Source organism: Podarcis filfolensis (assembly GCF_964270895.1).
Source record: "Podarcis filfolensis genome assembly, chromosome: 16".
In the NCBI taxonomy this organism is placed as follows: domain Eukaryota; kingdom Metazoa; phylum Chordata; class Lepidosauria; order Squamata; family Lacertidae; genus Podarcis; species Podarcis filfolensis.
Genome location: NC_139620.1, coordinates 25,870,252 through 25,890,358, shown reverse-complemented (window position 1 = coordinate 25,890,358; position 20,107 = coordinate 25,870,252). Strand labels below are relative to the sequence as shown.

General features: G+C 46.5%; 1 protein-coding gene across 3 annotated transcripts in view; it reads right to left on the bottom strand.

Annotated features, from left to right (window-relative positions):
- Positions 1–4,382: 4,382 nt before the first annotated feature.
- HNF1A (HNF1 homeobox A) overlaps positions 4,383–20,107 on the bottom strand; it is a 215,194-nt gene continuing 199,469 nt past the window's right edge. For all 3 annotated transcript variants that reach the window (XM_083590166.1, XM_083590167.1, XM_083590168.1), the window contains 9 exons: positions 16,364–16,563; positions 14,637–14,823; positions 12,683–12,912; positions 11,617–11,837; positions 11,095–11,293; positions 10,255–10,446; positions 9,085–9,206; positions 8,314–8,455; positions 4,383–6,948 (listed from right to left, as the gene is read on the bottom strand). In XM_083590166.1, coding sequence (XP_083446292.1) covers positions 6,821–6,948; positions 8,314–8,455; positions 9,085–9,206; positions 10,255–10,446; positions 11,095–11,293; positions 11,617–11,837; positions 12,683–12,912; positions 14,637–14,823; positions 16,364–16,563 — 1,621 coding nt within the window. In that variant the 3' untranslated portion in view covers positions 4,383–6,820. The remainder of the gene's footprint in view (positions 6,949–8,313; positions 8,456–9,084; positions 9,207–10,254; positions 10,447–11,094; positions 11,294–11,616; positions 11,838–12,682; positions 12,913–14,636; positions 14,824–16,363; positions 16,564–20,107) is intronic.

The window sequence follows — 20,107 nt, the reverse complement described above, 5'->3', positions numbered from 1 at the left end:
TCATCCTGAAGCAAAGTTCTTAACCCGAGGTACTATTTCTGTTTTAGTGGAGTCTGTAACCTGAAGTGTATGTAACCTGAGGTTGTTGTTGTTTAGTTGTTTAGTCGTGTCCGACTCTTTGTGACCCCATGGACCAGAGCACGCCAGGCACTCCTGTCTTCCACTGCCTCTCGCAGTTTGGTCAAACTGTATTATGAATAAATGTGAAATATACTCAGAGTCGAGCGTGGATTTCATGCTCTTTATTCAGCTCATAGTAGTGAGGAGGAATGGAAGTTCCCCCGAAATGTCTGCTTTATATACATTATTTACACAATGAGCCCCACGTGATTGGCTAATTCCGGGATTCTCCTGTAGGCCAATCAGGTTGCGGATTCACTTCCACCTGGAGTTGGATTGGGTGGTTCCTGCGGAACAATCAGACTGCTGCATTCTGAATCCTATTGTTCTAGGCATAGTTGTCAACTTACAGATTTGAAAATAAGGGACCAGCAGCCTTGAAAATAAGGGACCAGCAGCCAAAATAAGGGACCTGCAACCTCACCTGTTCCAGGCACTCCAGTCTTCCTGTCCTCCTGCAGTCTGGTCAAACTCATGCTGGGTAGCTTCGAGAACACTGTCCAACCAACTTTGTAACCAGAGGTTCAACTGAATAGAATCTGAATCACATGCACCACAAGGCCTATGCAGCCTCAACTTAAGATGGCTCCCCGGCCTGGCTTTGCACTGCAAAGTTTGCAGCAGCACGTGCAACAAAATGGTGTCCAGCATTCAAAAACCCCCTCAGCTTGCATTAACTAGCCACACACAAGGCATGCAAGCTCCACCCCCAGTCATTCTTTGACTTCTTATTGGGTGAGCAACACAGCCAAGCAACACAGTTGGAGCCTTCCTCCTCCCTGGCCGGCAGGGAGGGAGAGGAGCTGCTTCCTTTGAAATTTAAGGGACATCATTTAAGGGACATTTAAGGGACATCCATCAATAAGGGACAGCAGCGGGACATGGCGCTGGAATAAGGGACTGTCCCTTCAAATAAGGGACACTTGACAGCTATGGTTCTAGGACCAATCAGACTGCTGCATTCTGAATCCTATTCTAGGACCTATCAGACTGCTGCAACTTGGATCCTATTCAACTCAGTACATAACAAAATTATATAAATTAAGTTAAACCCGCCTTTCTTTGGTATTCTTCTTATCACTCTCTGAAAGGAATTAAGTGTTCTGTGTTCTGTATTCCACACATATGCTGACCATCCCAATGAAGACATTTAGGATCATTTTCTCCAACAGTTTTGGACTACAACTCCCATCAGCCCCAGGCAGCATTGTAATGCTCCCATCGGCCCAAGTATCATCTGGCTATGCTACTGGGAGTTGTAGTCCAAATCCGGCGGAGAGCACCAGGCTAGGGAAGGGCTGAGCAATGAAGCCTGGACCACAGCCCCCAGGATGCACTGCGACCGATAGGATTTCCATCATGCCGGCTACTAGGGGTTCCCACAGCAGCAGCAGCAGCGAGGAGGATGATTTGGGGCGCCTCCGGGAGGCTGCCTGGGATTCGGTGCTGCAGCGAGCAGCAGCAGCAGCCCTGCTGGTGCCCAAAGGCGGTAGGGAGAGCCCTGAGCGGCAGGTCTGGCAGCACCTTCCTCTCTCTAGATAGAAACTTTACCCATCCCAAAAAAGCCCTGCAGGAAACCCATTTTTGTGTGTGCCAGAAATAGGGTTGTATCCAGTTGATCTCTTAAAACCAGGAATGGGGAACCTGCAGCTTCCTTGGACTGCAACCCCTGTCATCCCTGGCTGGGGTTGATGAGGGTTGGGGGCTCCAAAAGCCAATGGCCACATATACCTGCCTTAGACTGGATGGATAAGAAGCCTTTAAAGTCAATTAAAGATTGGCTCAAGGCACGTGACTCAGAAGAAAAATGATCCACAAAGGGGTGGTTGCAATGCTATTTTTTTGAAACAACAAGAAGAATCTTTCCGTGTAGCAGCACCTACACTGTACTCTCACTCTTCGACGTCTGATAAGAACGTTTTCGTTTAGGCAAGCCTGTGAGGTTGGAAAGGTGTTTTCGTGAATTGTGTGTGAATAAAGGTGTTATGGTAATATTAAAAGTATTCTTTCAACAGAGTTGGTTTCCAGTTCCCCATTCTCTGTGATGTGTGTGTGTGTGTGTGTGTGTGTGTGTGTGTGTGCAGTGTCAACCTGTTGTGTGTGTTGGGTTCATGCTGCTCCTTCAGTTACAAAACAGATGCTCTTATAAGAAAATAAGAATTGATAAGAAGGAATCCTCATAACCTCATGACACAATATTAATACTAATGTTCAGGTATATGCTGAATCTCTTGCAGAATATATGTGATATACTAAGATGTTTTTAAGTCACAGGAATACTCTGTGAGAAGCAAATGTGATATATTTAGTATGTTTGATGGGTCTGAATGCAGATATGAATTTAGTCCAACCCCCTTCAATCCATATGGGAACCTGAGACTATGTAAGGACCTGGAAGGCCTTGGGAACTTTGCGTGCTTTCCTACTGCAGAGGATGCCGTCCAGAGACTCATAAAAGAACCTGGCCAATTCTTTCAGTGAGTCTGACCATCTGGTAGGTATGAAAGGAATGAATGAGTGATGAATTAATGAGTCCTTCTTGCTTAGTGCTTAGTGCTTATTACATGTTAATCAATAAAGGGTTGTAATCTTAAGAGAACTCTGTCATTTTGTCTTTCTTGAAAACACTCTGATAGAGGTAAAAAGGGAATTAACTCTGTTTTCATAAGAAGCCTACCCCAATATCTAGAACGCTGATGGATGGATGAATAAAACTTTATGTGTGTTAGTTAGCGATCGGCCATAGCAACAAGAACGCTGTTGTGTTTTTAGTTTGTTGCTGGTTTTAATTTTTTAAATAATTGCTTTTACTAATAATTTTAGTGCTTTATTCTTTTTGTAAACTGCTTTTGTAAAGGGTCATCAACCTCCTGCAATGCAGGAATCCCACCTAAACAAAGGGCACCTCTGGGATGTGAGATGCCCTCAGCAGTGCCCCCTCCGAGCAGTCCAGTTGATGGGCACTGATAGAGGAAATGAGCGGTGGCTCCAGTAGGAGGCGTCAACCTTTTCATCTGATTCTTCCGTCTCAAACATCAGCTTCCTATTGTAGCTGCAGCACAGCAGGCAAAACCAAAAGACAATAAAATACCCCTCACATGAGGGAGTTCTGACCTCCCCCGTTTCTTACTTAATCTCTGCATCCTGTCTGATGTTAAAAGTGCAGGAGGATTGCCAAGGAAAACAGGGTGACAGCCTCTCCCAGGATCTTCTCCCCAGGCACCAGGTTCCCTCAAGTGGAACTAAAGTGGTTTCCTGCTGGTCTTCAGCCTCAAATGCAGTGAAGTAATAGGAGTAGACACAGGACCCCCGCCCCTCCCCGCAGCTGTGCCAAGTAAATTCCTGGCTTGGGCACATCACTGGAGAGTCGTTTTAGACACTCATGGGTTCTCCTGAAGCAGTCCTGCAAACCAGTGATCTCCTCCATAGTGCTGTTTGAGTGTGTGTGGGGGAATGGAACCCCAGAATTTCCAGCTCCACCAGGCAAAGATCACCCTATCTTCCCTGTCCCTTTTCCCTGGAGTGTTGTGTTTTTTAGATGGTAAGCCTGAGGGTAGGGACAGTCTTGTTTTGATTGAGTGTAAGCTTCTCTGAGAGGGATGTGGGTGGTGCTGTGGGTTAAACCACAGAGCCTAGGACTTGCTGATCAGAAGGTCAGCGGTTCGAATCCCCGTGACGGGGTGAGCTCCCATTGCTTGATCCCTGCTCCTGCCAACCTAGCAGTTCGAAAGCATGTCAAAGTGCAAGTAGATAAATAGGTACTGCTCTGGCGGGAAGTTAAACGGTGTTTCCATGCGCTGCTCTGGTTCACCAGAAGCGGCTTAGTCATGCTGGCCACATGACCTGGAAGCTGTACGCTGGCTCCCTTGGCCAATAAAGCGAGATGAGCGCCGCAACCCCAGAGTCGGTCACGACTGGACCTAATGGTCAGGGGTCCCTTTACCTTTAAGCTTCTCTGAGAGCCGCTTTGGCTATACGGTGGGGTGAAAAAGTGCTGGAAATAAATAAATAATATGGTTGTGCTGGGTGGGGCTCATGGAATATGTAGTCCAAGGAGATCTGGAGGGCACCAGGTTTGCTAAGAATCCGAAAAAAGAAAAAAGATGCAATGCTAAAATATGGCTCCTCTCTGTCTCTTGGCAACTGGCAAACATTTTGTCTCCATCTTCCTTAGGCATGGAACTCTGGGCAAGGATCTTACCAGACCTTGATTATACTTGCACTTTTTTGCGGGGAGGGAACTATTAAAAGTCCATTGAGCCACAGCTTTGCTTAGCTTTATAAACAGGCAGCATGACACAGTAGTCTTATACATAACAATCCCTGCCCCACCCTCTGTTTGATTTGCTGACAATTTAAATATATTTACAAGATAGAGCCAAACTGGCAATTGATGGCTGGAAGAGGCCTCTGGCACTGTGTGGAACAGCAAACACTTTGGGCAGTGATGCTTGCTTTATTGAGACTCCAAATAAGCAGGGTGATGGTTTAAAGGTCCCGGGAGTTATTGGGTGGGTATCATTGGGTGCTGTTTTCCCCTTCTCTTTACAGTGCTTGAATACTACTGATTTCACTTCTTTCCCCACCCCCACCTCCTCAGCTGTGGCATGTTTTGGTTTCATTTTAGCCACCAAAAAGGGCTTTATCTGCTCTGGCATGGCACTTGAGAAATCAGTCATCATCACAGAGCCCAACGGGTGCCATCCCCCCACCCAAGAAATTATACAGGGAGGAAAATTGAATTATGCCAATTTTGCAGCTGGCATGATTTAGGACAGGAAGAAATGCTCGCATTTCAGATCTTCTCCTCTTGCTGGGCCAATGATGCGTCTCTCTCTCTCTCTCCTGAGCGCTTTTCACACTAAGGAATGATGAGAGCTACTAGGGTGCGGGGGGAGGAACTGAAATCCTGTACTTAAAAAAGTAATGTCTCATGGTGAGAGGTTCTGATTCTGGTGCAAATTATGCATTTTAAGTGTCTTTATCAGGGTGTGTTGGACAGTTAATGCCGCAAATGAGGTTCTATGTAGGCTAGGAAAGGAGGCTAGGGATTCTTCGGGTTAGGCAACGTTTCTCAAACTTAGGTCCCCAGCTGTTGTTGGACTACAATTCCCATCATCCCTAGCTAGCAGGACCAGTGGTCAGGGATGATGGAAGCTATAGTCCAACAACAGCTGGGGAAACACTGGGTTAGGGTGTAGGGGGGCTTGCTGTGGAGATAACTGGGGGAGGTCGAGGTTTCCATGTGTGAAGACCTACTCCCTGACTATTGGAAGCTTAAACTATTGGAAGCTTGCTCACACAATATTTGGCTTTGCTTTGGGCGTTGTTTTTTTCTAGCTACCATGAGGACTGGCAACTTGGTTTGCTTGTTTTGTAAGAGCAAAGTGAGGTTCTTAGAATGCAGTGCGCATTACCAGATTCTGCACCTGAACCGCATGTTATGGGTTTCACAGCTTGCCTGTACGAATGCATCGTTCAGTAGCAGGGACAGGGGAAAGCGGACTTCCCACCTCCTCTTTCTGGCCCTCATGATTCTTGTCCGGTCACATTCCTTACTGGCCTTGCTCAGTGCCCTTAAGTGGTTTTTGCCTGGCTGGAATGTGTCTCTGAATTGCACTAAAGGCCCTTGATTTGCTGGTTGGAGGGACTTCTGTTTGTGGCTGAAATGTTAACCTATCACAAAAAAGTAAGAGGCACTTCCGCTGCCCCATGCGCCTTTGCTTCTTGCCACACCCAAAATTGAGCTTCTGAAAATGCTTCCTGTATCATATGTTATTCCTATTAAAGACTACTTTAGAGCAAGTTCATCTAGTCCGACATTGCAGAAATCACAGCTGAAGCTGGGCCTCTCTTTTCCCTCCCTTTTCCTGCAAAGGTGTCACACGTGGCTCCTGTAAGGCGATCTGTGGCTGCCAAGAGCCAAAGTCCTATTTTCTCACGCCGATGAGCAGGAGATGTTATAGAGTCTCTGGCTCTGACCCGTTGGCTTCGTGGCCTGGCTGAGCTCCTGAGTTTCCTCCTCAAGGGCATTTGCTTGACCCCAGGCAAGCTTGTATCTTGATGATCGGCAGGAACAATGAGTAAGAGGATGATTTTCTTTCTCATTTTGCACCGAGATGCGCCTACCTGCGCAGGGTCTGCCTGAAGCTTCAACCTGTCGGCAGAAATGTATAGGACACATGTCTCTCGCTGCCGCTGGAGCCCAGCCCTCCTTGCTTCTGCCTGCAGGGCTGGCTGGCTCTTGCCTGGTCTAAGCTGGGCTGCGGCTTCTATTGCAGTCCTGTCCTGAAGGCAGTCAAAGAGCATGGGCCAGCCAGCCGTTCCTCTCTTGTTTGAAAAGACACAAAGTTCCTCTTGGCATTCATAAAACAGTTGAGTTTGAGAGGAGGCTAATCTAGTTCAACCTAAGAATCATGGCTAAAGAATCCCTGACAGATGGCTATTCAACCTCTAACAAAGGAGAGTCCACCACCTTTGAAAAAGTCCGTTCCATTCCTTGTGCACATATTTTCACCTCTTGAGGAGGGTTGGGGTTGTGGAACAAGGGTGTGTGTGTGCACAACGTCCTGGATGAGAAAAAAGGCCCCTTGGCTGGCTGCCCCCTCCATCCTAGGCAGGCAGGCAGGCAGACATCAGCGGGTGGTGGCAGCTGCAAATGAGGCTTCTCTGCACTTTGGGTCCTTGGGTGGTCATCAGGCTACTGAGTGGAAGAGGCCATCTGGGTGGAGATAAAAGTCTCTATCACACCATGAGTGGGCGGCAGCAAGTGGCTGTGGCTGTTGGAGGAGTCGGAGCTCTGGTAGAGCACCAGGCTACTGGAGGAGACTGTTTGGAAGGAAAGGAGAAGAGGGGAGGGGAAAATACCCATAAGCACACGTGAGTGTAAGCAGGGAGAGATCACCACTCGATACGATATGATAATACAATAAACTTAATATTGTCATTGTCCCATACAGAACAACGAAATTGAAAAAACCTACATCAGACATTCAAAAACCAACAAGCCTGCTATCCCAGCTATCCCAGCCTGGTTAGCCCCCTAAAAACTCTGATACCCCATAATTAAATACAGTGGTGCCTCGCAAGACGAAAATAATCCGTTCCGCAAGTCTCTTCGTCTAGCAGTTTTTTCATCTTGTGAAGCAACCTGCTTAGCGGATTAGCGCTATTAGCGGTTTAGCGGCTTAGCGGCTATTAAAGGCTTAGCAGCTAAAAGGCTATTAGCGGCTTAGCGGCTTAGAAAAGGGGGGGGGAGCGAAAAAAATCGCAAGACTCGCAAGACGTTTTCGTCTTGCGAAGCAAGCCCATAGGGAAATTCGTCTTGCGAAGTGCATCGAAAAACGGAAAACCCTTTCGTCTAGCGGGTTTTTCATCTTGCGAGGCATTCATCTTGTGGGGCACCACTGTACAATATACTCCCATAGAGACTACCTTACACTGCGTTTCCTTAGGAACATAGGCTGGCTTACACTGTGATGGACCATTGGTCCAGTTAGCTCAGCAGGGTCAACACTAGCCAGCAGCAACGTATTTCAGGTAGGGGTTGTTCCAAGCCCTACTGGAAGATACTGGGGATTGAACCAGCCATCATCTGTATGCAAAGCAGGCACTCTGACACTGAGCTACAGGCCTTCCTTCAGCTTCTACACCCGCAAAAGGGAATATACACACATGCACACCCCCCCCAAGCATTTTAGGGTTGCAGTGCTTAGTTTAACCTTCCCCACTCCCATTGGGCCAGGCCAGTGCAACTATATGATACTGGAGCTGAAGAGAGAGCAGCTGCGAGTCAGTGTAGGCAATACTGAGCTCAATGGGCCAACCTATAAGGTGGTTCTTTGTATTCCCACAGCACAGATGTGGTGGCTGGGGCTGATGGGAGTTGCAGTCCAAAACATCTGGGCAGGCATCAGATTGAGGGGAGACAGCTTGGAGAAACTCCAGGTATAGCCAATCAGAAGTGGACTACAGCTCCCATCATCCCTGATGAATGGCCATATTGATTGGGCTGATGGGGGTCGTAGTCCACATGGGCTGCCCCAACACTAACCAATAAACACTGCAAGTTACTGTCTTGAGGACGCAATGTTTATGAAATCCCCTTGCTCTACCAAAGAATGGAAAGCCCTCAATGCTGGCAGGAGCTTCAGTTGCGTATTCTTCAAAACAGGGCTCCCCACCCCCACCTACCAGCAGGGCTAGAGGTGAGTCGATGGCTGGGCTGGAGGTGCTGGATGGTGGCATCCTGGTTCTGTAAGTGTATGGTGGAAGCTTGCACAGGGGGCGTGTGCATCCCAGACTCTGTGTGTGCCTCAGAGTCTGATGTGAACACCTGTAAAATGTGGGAGGGAGAGAGAGATTAACAACACAATAAGAAATCTGGAAACTGCTGGTTTTGGGAATTTCAGACAAAATTAAAATTAAAATTAAAATTAAAATTAAAATTAAAATTAAAATTAAAATTAAAATTAAAATTAAAATTAAAATTAAAATTAAAATTAAAAAATTAAAAAATTAAAAAATTAAAAAATTAAAAAATTAAAAAATTAAAAAATTAAAATTAAAATTAAAATTAAAATTAAAATTAAAATTATTAAAATTAAAATTATTATATTGATTGAATAGAAGAATATCAACAAGCTGGAAAGTGTGCAGAGAAGGGCAGCCAAGATGATCAAGGGTCTGGAAACAGAGCCTTATGAGGAACGGTTAAGGGAACTGGGTATGTTTAGCCTGCTCCAGAGGGTAGCGCACGATGGATGGCTGAACTGACAGATTCAAAGGACAAGGAGATTCCGGCTACATATTAGGAAGAATTTTCTGATGGTAAATGCTGTCCAGCAGTGAAGCAGACTGCCTCAGAAGGTGGTGGACTCTCCTTCCTTGGAGATGTTTAAACAGAGGTTGGATGAGTTCGGATTTCAGGGCATCTTTCCTGGCTTCCCCATCAACCAATCTTACCTGCTTGGTTGGCGTCAGGCTGGCCAAGGCGCTGAGGTTGGCTGTGTCTGTGATCACCATGGTCTGCGGCAGCAGCCCAGTGTGGGCGTACTGAGCCATCTCTGGTTTGTGGCCGTAGAGAGCTAGGGGACCAAAAAGGCATGAGAATAGAGGTTGTATGGAGGACTCTTGAGGGAGAAGGGAACCATGGAGTTAACTCTGGCTTCCAAGCATCTCTAGGGTGACCATTATCACTTATTTACTTTTCAATCATCCTTTGTACCCTGCTCTCCTTCGTCCAAAAAGCTCAGTGCTCATAGTAAGGGAGCCCTTCTCGTTTCATCCTGAACAACAACCCTGTAGGGTAGGTTCCCTCTCTCTACCACCACCACAGCTTCTTCTTCTGAGGTTGTCCTCCTAGGGCTGACAGAAAAAGGAGGAGGGTGTTATTTTAGAAGGCAACCAGGGGAAGGAAGGGAGGGGTTAAGAGGAGGTGGAAGAAGGGAGGCCCAGTTGGTGTTGCGGTTATAGTAACAGACTAGGACCTGGGAGAGCTGGATTCAAATCCCCACTCAGCCACGAAGCTCACTGGGTAACCTTAGGCCAGTCACCGACACTCAGCCTAACCTACCTCACAAGATTGTTGTGAGGATAAACGAGGAAGAGAACTGCGTACACCACATTGTGCTCCTTGAAGGAAAGGTGGGGAATAAATGTAAACAAAAATCATAATAAAACAAGGCAGGGGCAATTAGCTACGCTTTCCTCACAATCCATGTGTTCCTTTTAAAATGGGCAGCCTGATCTTCCTTTGCAAAGCTCTGTGTGGCTTATAGGAGCCTCTCCATTTCCTTCCATCCAAACGCTGCAGCATCTGATATTCGGAGGCAGACTGCCACTGCCCATGGAGGCTCAGTTTAGCTGCCAAGTCTAGTAGCCAAGGGTAGGTTCATCCTCTCTGCATTTGCCTTTTCTCCCACAATGTGATGTCCTGCAAGTGCTTTGGACTACAAGTCCCATCAGCCCCACCCAACACAGCTGTATGATGAGAACACAGCTGTGCTGACTAGCTGGAGATGATGGGAAATGGAGTCCAAAGTATCCGCATCGAGTTGAACAAGGCCTGCCGTGAGTCCTTGGCCCACAATTCCAGGGAGCCTCCCTCCCTGCCTTGCTGGCTCCCCAACCTACCGTGAGGTGCCTGGATCTGGGCCATGGTGGCCATGAAAGGGCTCTGGTTGAGATGGCCCTGGACCTGTTGCATGATGGGCTGCTGGTACGATGGGTGCAGCTGCTGGGAGAACTGGACTGGCTGCAGGGTGGTGAGGCTGCTGCCCATGTTGTTGATCACTGGGACACTCTGGGGCTGGGTAGAGGCCAAGCCTGGAAGACAGGAAAGAGCATCTTTAGTGGTTCACTTTTTTCCCCAAAAAACACCAGCTAGTTCCAGCCAGCCAGGGAGCAAAGTCTCCATTTTTTTGCAGGAAATTTACAGCGGTGGAAAGCAAGAACCAGTGTTTGTCGTCTTGAAGAATCCTGGCACTATTCTGCAGCTTTACTTCAGTGGGTCTTTGAAATATACTCCGAGTGTGCATTTCATGCTCTTTATTCAGCTCATAGTAGTGAGGAGGAATGGAAGTTCCCCCGAAATGTCTGCTTTATATACATTATTTACACTATGGGCCCCACGTGATTGGCTAATTCCGGGATTCTCCTGTAGGCCAATCAGATTGCGGATTCACTTCCACCTGGAGTTCGATTGGGTGGCACCTGCAGACCAATCAGACTGCTGCATTCTGGATCCTATTGTTCTAGGACCAATCAGACTGCTGCATTCTGAATCCTATTGTTCTAGGACCAATCAGACTGCTGTATTCTGAATCCTATTGTTCTAGGACCAATCAGTCTGTTGCAATTTGGATCCTATTCAACTCAGTACTAATCAGTCTTGCTGCACAACGAGGACTAGAAAGCTACTTGTTTGCTACTGTATGCAAACGGCATGCCTTACCTGTGTCTCTCCTCACTTACCGATGACCAGAGTGGAGGCCCCTGTGTTGGTGAAGGCTGGTGTGAGCGAAGACGTGTCTCCCGGCCCAATTGCCATGACGCCTGGGAGTGATGCCATGATGAGGTTCTGGGTTTGCTGGCTCAGGGCGTGGTTCTGCTCTAGGCTGTGCAGGGCTGTCAGGGTGCTAACTGGGGGGAGAGAGCCCCCAGGAGCGGAGATCTGTGCCTAGGAGAAATAGGGAAGAATATCAACATGCTTTTTGAGACAGGATTGTGGGATATACATTTGGGATAGCTTAGAAGTAGTGTGATATTAATTGCATTTATTGGGAAGCTTGGCAGTAAGCAGAACCACTGGCAGATTTCTGGATGACTTTCAGGAGACCTGCAAGGATTTCTGGTCCCCAGTTGTTCCACAAGAGCAGCAACAAAATGGCTCCCAACCGTCCAGTGGAGGCTAGTTCCCCTTTGGGACTAATAGGGCGCAAGGCAGGGAGCCCAACAGTAGGTGGTGCCAACGAACCCAGGCAGTGCTTGACTCACCAGCTTTGCATCTCCTGCAGAACTAACTGAGCACAGGCCAGGGGAAGAAGCATGGTGCAAGATGGTCTGGGTGGTCACAATGGAATTGCTTCCCCCGTGCTGGTTGCCGTCTGAGGAATCTGTCTCACTGACGGGCTGCTGGTTGTACCTCATGCCAGAGTCGGAAAAGGAGAGTTGTTGTTGCTGCTGCTGCTGCTGTTGCTGCTGCAAAGGGGATTGTTCTATAAACAAACAAAAGAAGGGGGAGATAATTCTTAGTAATTTGTGCTTAAGCTGAGGACGCTTAGCTCTGACCTCAGACAGGGCCGGCCCTACCCTTAGGCAGAGTGAGGCAGTTCATTTAAACCATTAATTTCTTCCTCCACTGGTTCTGCTGAGAGAACACATGTCATGGCCTCTTCCTCAACTGTCACCCAGCAGCAGCCAATCCATCTGGCTTTACCCGAACGAGCGTCTCCACCCCCATCGTTCAGCTGGGACATGGAGGCCCAGCTCCGAGGCCTTCTGGCAGTTCCCTCACTGCAAGAAGCGAGGTTACAGGGAACCAGGCAGAGGGCCTTCTTGGTAGTGGCGCCCGCCCTGTGGAACGCCCTCCCATCACATGTCAAGGAAATAAGCAACTATCTGACTTTTAGAAGACATCTGAAGGCAGCCCTGTTTAGGGAAGTTTTTAATGTTTGATGTTTTATTGTATTTTTAATATTTTGTTGCAAGCCGCCCAGAGTGGCTAGGGAAACCCAGCCAGATGGACAAGAAAGAAAGAAAGAAAGAAAGAAAGAAAGAAAGAAAGAAAGAAAGATCTGAAATGCTTCCATTGCAACTGGCCATTGTGTGCACTGTAACTTGTAGCAACGTGTCCTGGACTTTGCTTTTTCCCCATCCTCCCTCCCTCCTCCTCGCTCTTTCCTTTTGGGCTGTGTCCTTTAGATTCTAAACTGGAGGGCAGGAACTGATGGTGGTGGTGGGGATTGATCCGTAAGCGACTCTGGGAGCCATTTTGGCTGAAGTCTAAGAGCTGCGTGGATGGGGAGAGATTTCAAATAAATAAATAGTGCCTGACACTCACCATGGACCTTGCTTGGTGAGAGGGGCGTTGCTGACTGGAGCGAGGAAGAGCCCAAGGTGGGCACAGATCCGGGCTGTGGCCCACTGTAGCTGTCCATGGCGAGCTTGTGCCGGAAAGCCTCCTCCTTCCGGCGGTTGGCAAACCAGTTGTAAACTCTCACCTCAGTCACCAGGTTAGAGCCCAGACCCTGGGCCTGGGAAGGGGAGACACCGCGCTGGATGCACTCTGCCCTGCCGAGAAAGGCCATGGATTTGTCAGGTTGGGGGCGGGGCTTGTGTTAAGGCGAAGCCATTTCTCCGAAGGGAACCCCTTCAAATCAAAGGAGTGGTGTGTCTGTTGCACCATTTCCAAAGATATATGAACTGCATGAAGAACATAAGAAAAGCTCTGCTGGACCAGACCAGTGGCCCATCTAGACCAACATCCTCTTCTCACAGTGAATCTCCTCCATGAATCTGTCCAATCCTCTTTTAAAGCCATCCCTATTGGAGGCCATCACTGCCTCCTGTGGGAATGTGTTTTGTTCCATTCCCCCAATGTTTTCTTCCCCGAGAGTTTTCTCCTTTAATGTGACCCTTCACTTGCCATAAAGGCCACTTTCAGAAATCTAGCAGAACCTAGTGGACGTTTAGCACGCCTTTCCATGTTAGGAAAATAAGTCTGTTCCCGCTTCCCTGGAAAATCATGGAATGAAATCTGGGGCGATATTTCAGCTTTCTCAAAGGATTCTGAGCCCTGTAGTTTGTTAAGAGTTCTTGCTTCGAATTGTAACTTGGTGAAGAGTGAACCACCATGTCCAGAATAATTTGAGGAGGGAAAAATGTGCTTTGGGTGTATTTTAAAGGTGTGAGGAGCACACAGCTGACAGCCCCAGAGCTATGAAGCATTTCATAAGATCCCAGTATAGGGTGCAAAAGAATCCTATCGTCCCTGACTGTAGAGGTGCTTTCAGGTAATTACTTTTGGCGCCTCCTCCATTAATTATAGTCTAACCATAGTTGGCTCAGATCTCTCTGTACTTTTGCATTTTTAGTCCTGAGGTTCATCTAGACCTCATAGCTGATTATATGTTTAGGTCTAATTTGGGGTGAAATAGTTAAACTGGGGGCAGAATGAGCAAGGAATTATTAGCTTCAGCTCAGCCAAAACCAATAATTTACTTCCCCCACCCATTTCTTCTCACCCCTTACTTTGTGTAACATAAGTAAGAGCCAGCTGGATCAGGTCAATGGCCCATTCAGTCCAGGATCCTGTTCTCACAGTGGCTAACCAGATGCCTGTGGGAAACCAGCAAGCAGGATTTGAGCACAGGAACACTCTCTCCTGTGCTTTTCCACAACTGGTATTCAGAAACATCACTGCCTCCGACTATGGAGGCAGGGCATGGCCACCGTGGCTTGCAGCCCTTGATAGGCTTATCATTGAATTAATCCGTCCAATCCTCTTTGAAAGCCATCAAAGTTGGTGGCCATCACTGCCTTTAGAGGGAGCAATCCCCATAGTTTAACTATGGGTTTATCCACACTCACCTTTCACCAGCCCTTTTCAGGCACAGTCTGCACCTTAAAGCTCTGTGTTCAAGCGCCTTTCTTTCCGCTCTGGTGCTTGCCCTGCGAAAACCCACTCTTTAAAGCTCTATCGGAGCAAACAGCAATCTGCGAAAAACCAGAATTGACTTTTTCTCCAATGGAGCACTAAAATGTGGGCTTTTGCAGGGGAAACTCTGGGGCAAAACAAACAAACAAACAAACCCATGCTCGGACAAGGAACTTTTAAGCGCAGACTTGTGCCTGGAAACAGCAGGGCAAAAGGTAATTGTGGATAAGTGCTATGTACTGCATGAGTTTTTTTCGTCTAGGAGAACAGGATGCTGGGCTAGCTGGGCCAGTGGCCTGATCCAGCAGCGTCTTCTGATGTTCTTACGTTCTTAAAAGAGAGACCTTCCTCCATTCACCTGTTGCACTCCTCCACTAAGGCTTCCCGTTCCTCCTTGCTGGGATTCTTCTGCCTCTCATAGGCTTGGAAGAGGATTTGCTGTGAAGCTGGGCCCCACTTGAAGCGATTGCGTCTGCCTTTCTTCGTCGGCAGGTCCTCTCCCATTGCATCTTCCACCATTATGCCCTGGCCAGCATGGGTGAATTCTGGAACCACAGAAAGGGTGGGGTGCAACCATCTCTGGGGCAGCCCTTATGTTGTGGAACTCCCTCCTTCGTTATTCTTTTTTTTTTTTTTTGGTCAAACACACATCTCTTTGCCCAGGACTTTAGCACCTGACCCACCATATCCTTGTGGTTCTAAATTGTTTTAAACAGTTTTTAATGTTGTATTTTAAATTGTTATATGACCTTAGGTTGAAGGCTGATAATAATAATAATAATAATAATAATAATAATAATAATAATAATTACGGTAGTAATAATAATACTGTTCATTTTCTTAAAAAATGTTTAGGGGTACTCTAATTTTGACTCAAGAAAAATCACCATTTTATAGTTCAAATCAGGGGAAATAATTACAGTAAATGGACAAAAGTACAAAGATTCACAAAATGTTTAGTGTATGTGTTCCCCCAGAAAAAAAGCACTGCATACAAACATAGATATAAAAGCATGTGTTAAGGGTAGAAACCCTCCCCCCCCCCCATCTCATTGTCTGGCTAGGTCACTTCCTGGTTCATACTATTTTTAGCATCCCCAAAGACAGAAGCCCAGCCTACAGGAAGTTGTTGCTCCCTGCATATCTTCTAAGTTTGGCTTGAAGGATGCTCCCCCAAGCCAGATCATTCATCTAGATATGCAACAGGCAGCCTCATCTAATAGAGGGAGACTTCCTTTTGGGTCTGCAGTAGGAATGAATGAATGATCCTGACTGCAGGCTGACCGAGAGGCCCAGGCAGAGGATCCGTGGTCAGCCTCTTCTATGGGAGTGGGTCCTTTGGGTTCTAAGCAACCAGAGGCTCTCATGTGCCTTTGGCAAGGACCTGTATCAGTGCTTCCCCATCCCTTGCACCCTTGGCAGTAGGGCTGGGTGATATATATCATCCAGAATTTATTTGAAGTCCATATCGTGATATCGTAATTTTTGACCTGGCAATATATTGCAAATCATTATATGGGTGGGTGCTATGCAGAAATCACAATGTGGGAAAAACCGTGCAGCCAGCCAATGCATCTACATAGCTCCATCCTTATTTCAGACATGGTGATATATCAGTGTATTGTGATGTTTAGCTGTTGATATAGCACAATGTTGAAAACCAGAGGAGCCTACCCACCTTGCCTGGCCATCCTGGGCAGCGGTGGAGCTGGCTGGCAGGTTCCTAGTCACTCCAAGCAGGAGTGGAGAGGCACGGTTTTTGTGCCCCCTGGGCCTGCACCCTTGACAGGGGCCAACTTGGCCAACCCCTAGGCACACCCCGGGCAGCGACTTTTAGTCACTGAATTCATTTATTTCTCGCAGCACATTTGAAGCTGCTGGCCATGTTTTCTCCAACTAACAGGAGCAACATTTTTCAGACATGGAAATTCAGCGTGCATCATGGCACACGAGTGTTGCAAATTGGCCCAGAATCCCTTGCAAATGTTGCGCTGGCCGGCTCTGCTGCTGTTGAGCAGGTAGATAATGGCCTTGTTCTGGTATGTGCTTTGGGGCTAGGAAAGAGCTGCTCGTTGCTGTACTTACGCTGAGCCACCTCTCGCTGCTTGCGGACGTACCAGGTGTAGAGGGCAGCCCTCTTCTGAGTTTTCATGGGTGTGCCCTTGTTGAGATGCTGGGAGAGGTGGGATTGATTCAAGCCTGTGGTGTCTACCACCTCCCGCTGGGGAATATTGTGCTGCTGTAGGTAGGATTTCACCATCTTGGCTACCCTCCAGGGATCCTCTCTGGAAGGAACAGAAAGCATACACTACATGAAAGAGGGTTACAGGTGGTTGGATTACAGTAGATGACCCTTCGTGTCCTTTCTCCCTATGTGTCCTGAGAAGCAAGGAGAATCAACCAATTAAATTTATGGTAGTAGATGTTGGATCAACACTAGAAGATGCTGTTCAGTCTCCTCTATGCGGCAGGCTGTCCCAGCTGAATAAAATTATCTTTACCATGAGTGTCTACTTGTTAGGGTTTTAGTCTTGTTTTAAATTTATTTGTCTTTTTTGTGTTTATAAAGTGTTTTTCATTATCTTATGTGTAAAGGGCGCTGAGATGGTAGTTTAGAAGGTGGTTAATAAATTATTTGTAATAGTAATATTATTATATACAGTGGTACCTTGGTTCTCAAACACCTTGGTTCTCAAACACCGAAAACCCGGAAGTAAGGGTTCCGGTTTTCAAACGTTTTTTCGGAAGCCGAATGTCCGATGTGGCTGTTGGCTATTGTTTCCAGGCTGCCTGCACCATTCAGAAGCTGTGCCTTGGTTTTTGAACATTTCAGAAGTCAAATGGACTTCTGAAACGGATTAAGTTTGGCGCTTTTGTTTTTGCTATTTATTTTGCATTTTTGTTGTTGAGGCTTTTCTGGTTAATTTGTTTTTGTGACTGTATGGAACCCTGTTCAGCTACTGATTGATTGATAATGTGACTGCGGAAATGGATAAAAGCCCCCCCATCCAAACAATGACTATCATCAGTGCAGGTATCATCTACAATACAGTGGTACCTTGGGTTAAGTACTTAATTCATTCCGGAGGTCTGTTTTTAACCTGAAACTGTTCTTAACCGGAGGTACCACCTTAGCTAATGGGGCCTCCTGCTGCTGCCGCGCCACCAGAGCACGATTTCTATTCTCATCCTGAAGCAAAGTTCTTAACCCGAGGTACTATTTCTGGGTTAGCAGAGTCTGTAACCTGAAGCGTATGTAACCTGAAGCGTATGTAACCTGAGATACCACTGTACTGTCTTATTTATTTTATAGTACAGTACATTGATTATTGCTTTCATTTTATGGAACAATGGTCTTGTTAGATAGTAAAATTCATGTTAAATTGCTGTTTTAGGGGTTCTTTTTAAAAGTCTGGAATGGATTAATCCATTTTGCATCGCTTTCCATGGGAAAGCACGCCTTGGTTTTGGAACGCCTTGGTTTTGGAACGGATGTCCGGATCTGATTAAGTTTGAGAACCAAGGTACCACTGTAGCTATTAAGTTGTATGCACAACATGGAGATTCTTGAGTCAACCTCTTTAGAACGTTATGGCATCCATCCGCCCTCTTTCCATACCTTAATCTCATTCCTATTCTATTCCTATCCTATTCCTGGATCAGGCCAAAGAGGCCTCACTAAAGTCCTGGTCTCAAAGTGACCAACAAGATGCTCCAGTGAGGAACCCTCAAGCAGGATTTGAGCACCAGAGCACTCCCCACTCATGCTTTACATTTTGTATTCTATGAATACTGGTCATTGACGATAATAAAGAGTTGAATAGTTTTGTATTGTACTCCTGTGCTCCACTCCATATTGCTGATTTATTATGCTCCTATATTTTGCATTTTTATATTTTGTTGTTCAGTGGAGTTGGGGGTTTTTTCAGAGGAGATTGTGAAGCTGCTTTGTGGAGGAAGTTCCTCAAAAAGCAGCGGAACAATTTTTAAAAAAACAAAAACCATGGAGTTAAGGGAAATCCTGAGCTTCTTTCAAACGATCGAAGCTTGAACTAGCTCGTTCTTTGATAGCGCAGTTCAAAGTGGTCCTGTTCACTGTTCACTGTCTCGCAGGCTGCTTCCCACCCGCTAGGCCTCGGCCGGCTGACACTGGTGCCCCTTATTATCCTTCTCTGACCCTTTTCCCAGCACCAGTTCAAGCTTCCCTTTTCGCTGGGCTTCTGAGGTCCCGTTTTTTAAGGGCTTCTCACCTCCCTTTTGTTACCTGAACAATAAGTAACCCAGGTAGTTAGTTATAAACTCAAAGGGAACAAGAGCCTGGTTGATAATTTATAGCAGCATCACAAATTTAAATGGAAAGTAAATATCAAGTTGTTAGCATTAAAAGAAAACCCAATCCCGGAGAACTGGGAAAGCAACATTCATGGGGGGGAATGCCACAATGTTCCACTCGTAATGAGCCTTTCGCTTAAATGTTATTTTCCTTTTATTTTGGTTTAACTTGCCTGCTTTCCAACATCTGTCTTCTTGCTATTCATTGTCTATGCTGCCTCTCCACCCCATTATTCTCCACCACTTCCTTGAGCAATGTTGAGCTGGGTTTCTGAGACCCATTCTTGGTACAAGAAAGAGGACCTTTGATCCCTTTGAAAACTAATTTGGGATTCCTGCTTCGGACCAAGCCCTGGACTCAAGATCACCACCGCTCACACCATCCCTGGTCTTTGAACCCTGAAGCCTGCATCTTTGTTGATTTCATTGAATAAATTGGACTTGGAAAGGACAGAGGAGGAAGAAAGGTAAGAATTGTTCCTCCTGGTAACATTTCCCCCCCTCTCTGTTGAATTTGGCCTTTAGGCTGGCCTGTGTACTGTGTGACACAACAAATATGATGTTGCAATTTGAGCCCAGAGCCCCAACAGCCGTTGCCATTCGCAGCAAAACAGAATCTAAATTTTAAAAAACCCACATGCATTCTCCTCCACTGCATCAGAAAATACAATCCACTTTCTTACTCCTGCCTTCCCAAATTGATTAACTTAATATTGCAATTTTAAATCCCTCCCCTCTTCTCTCTCTCTCTCTCTCTCTCTCACACACACACAAAATATTTTCGGTTTGCTCTTCAAGGAAAAGGAAATATTCACATTTTCCTCTTGGAAAAAACCCAATCCTAACACATTTTAAAAATTGACCTTAAACACCCCATTTTAATTCTCCGCTTCTATAATTTGAACAAAGTAATGGCACTGAGAAGCAACAGAAAATGATTGTTCTCTATAGCACAGAGATTTTCAGGCTTTTGGGATTCTGTTCAGCGCTAGTCTACTGGCAATTACCAGCGCAGAGCATAGAGTCCTCTGAGGCTGCACATTGTAGGGTAAGATTGGTAGTGGTGAACAAAACTTGCTTCCAAGGAAGTTTTTCTGCCATTACTGATACTCTCCCAAGAGGAGGGGAGGTAGCCAACAGGGTGCCTTCCAGGTGTATTTTGAGCCCAGCTCCAATCAGCCCCAGACACATCTGGCGGGCATCACATTGGTTTGGCCAACCTGAGAGGAATCCTTGGTCAGCTTTTAATATTTCTGCAGAAGGACACTCTTTGGAAAAAAACCCCCACTGCTGGAGCAGATTTACAGCACTTAAGAGGGCTATATCGGTCTCCCCACTGATGTTTAAATTACATTCTTAGCTTCACTTGTCAGAATACTCGACTCTTACCAATGGAAATGTTGCTCTAATTCCTTTTTGTGCTGTATCAGTACAATAACTATCGTGGCGGATAGGGCCTATGGATGGCTTCTAGTCAGTATAGCTGTGCTCTGCCTC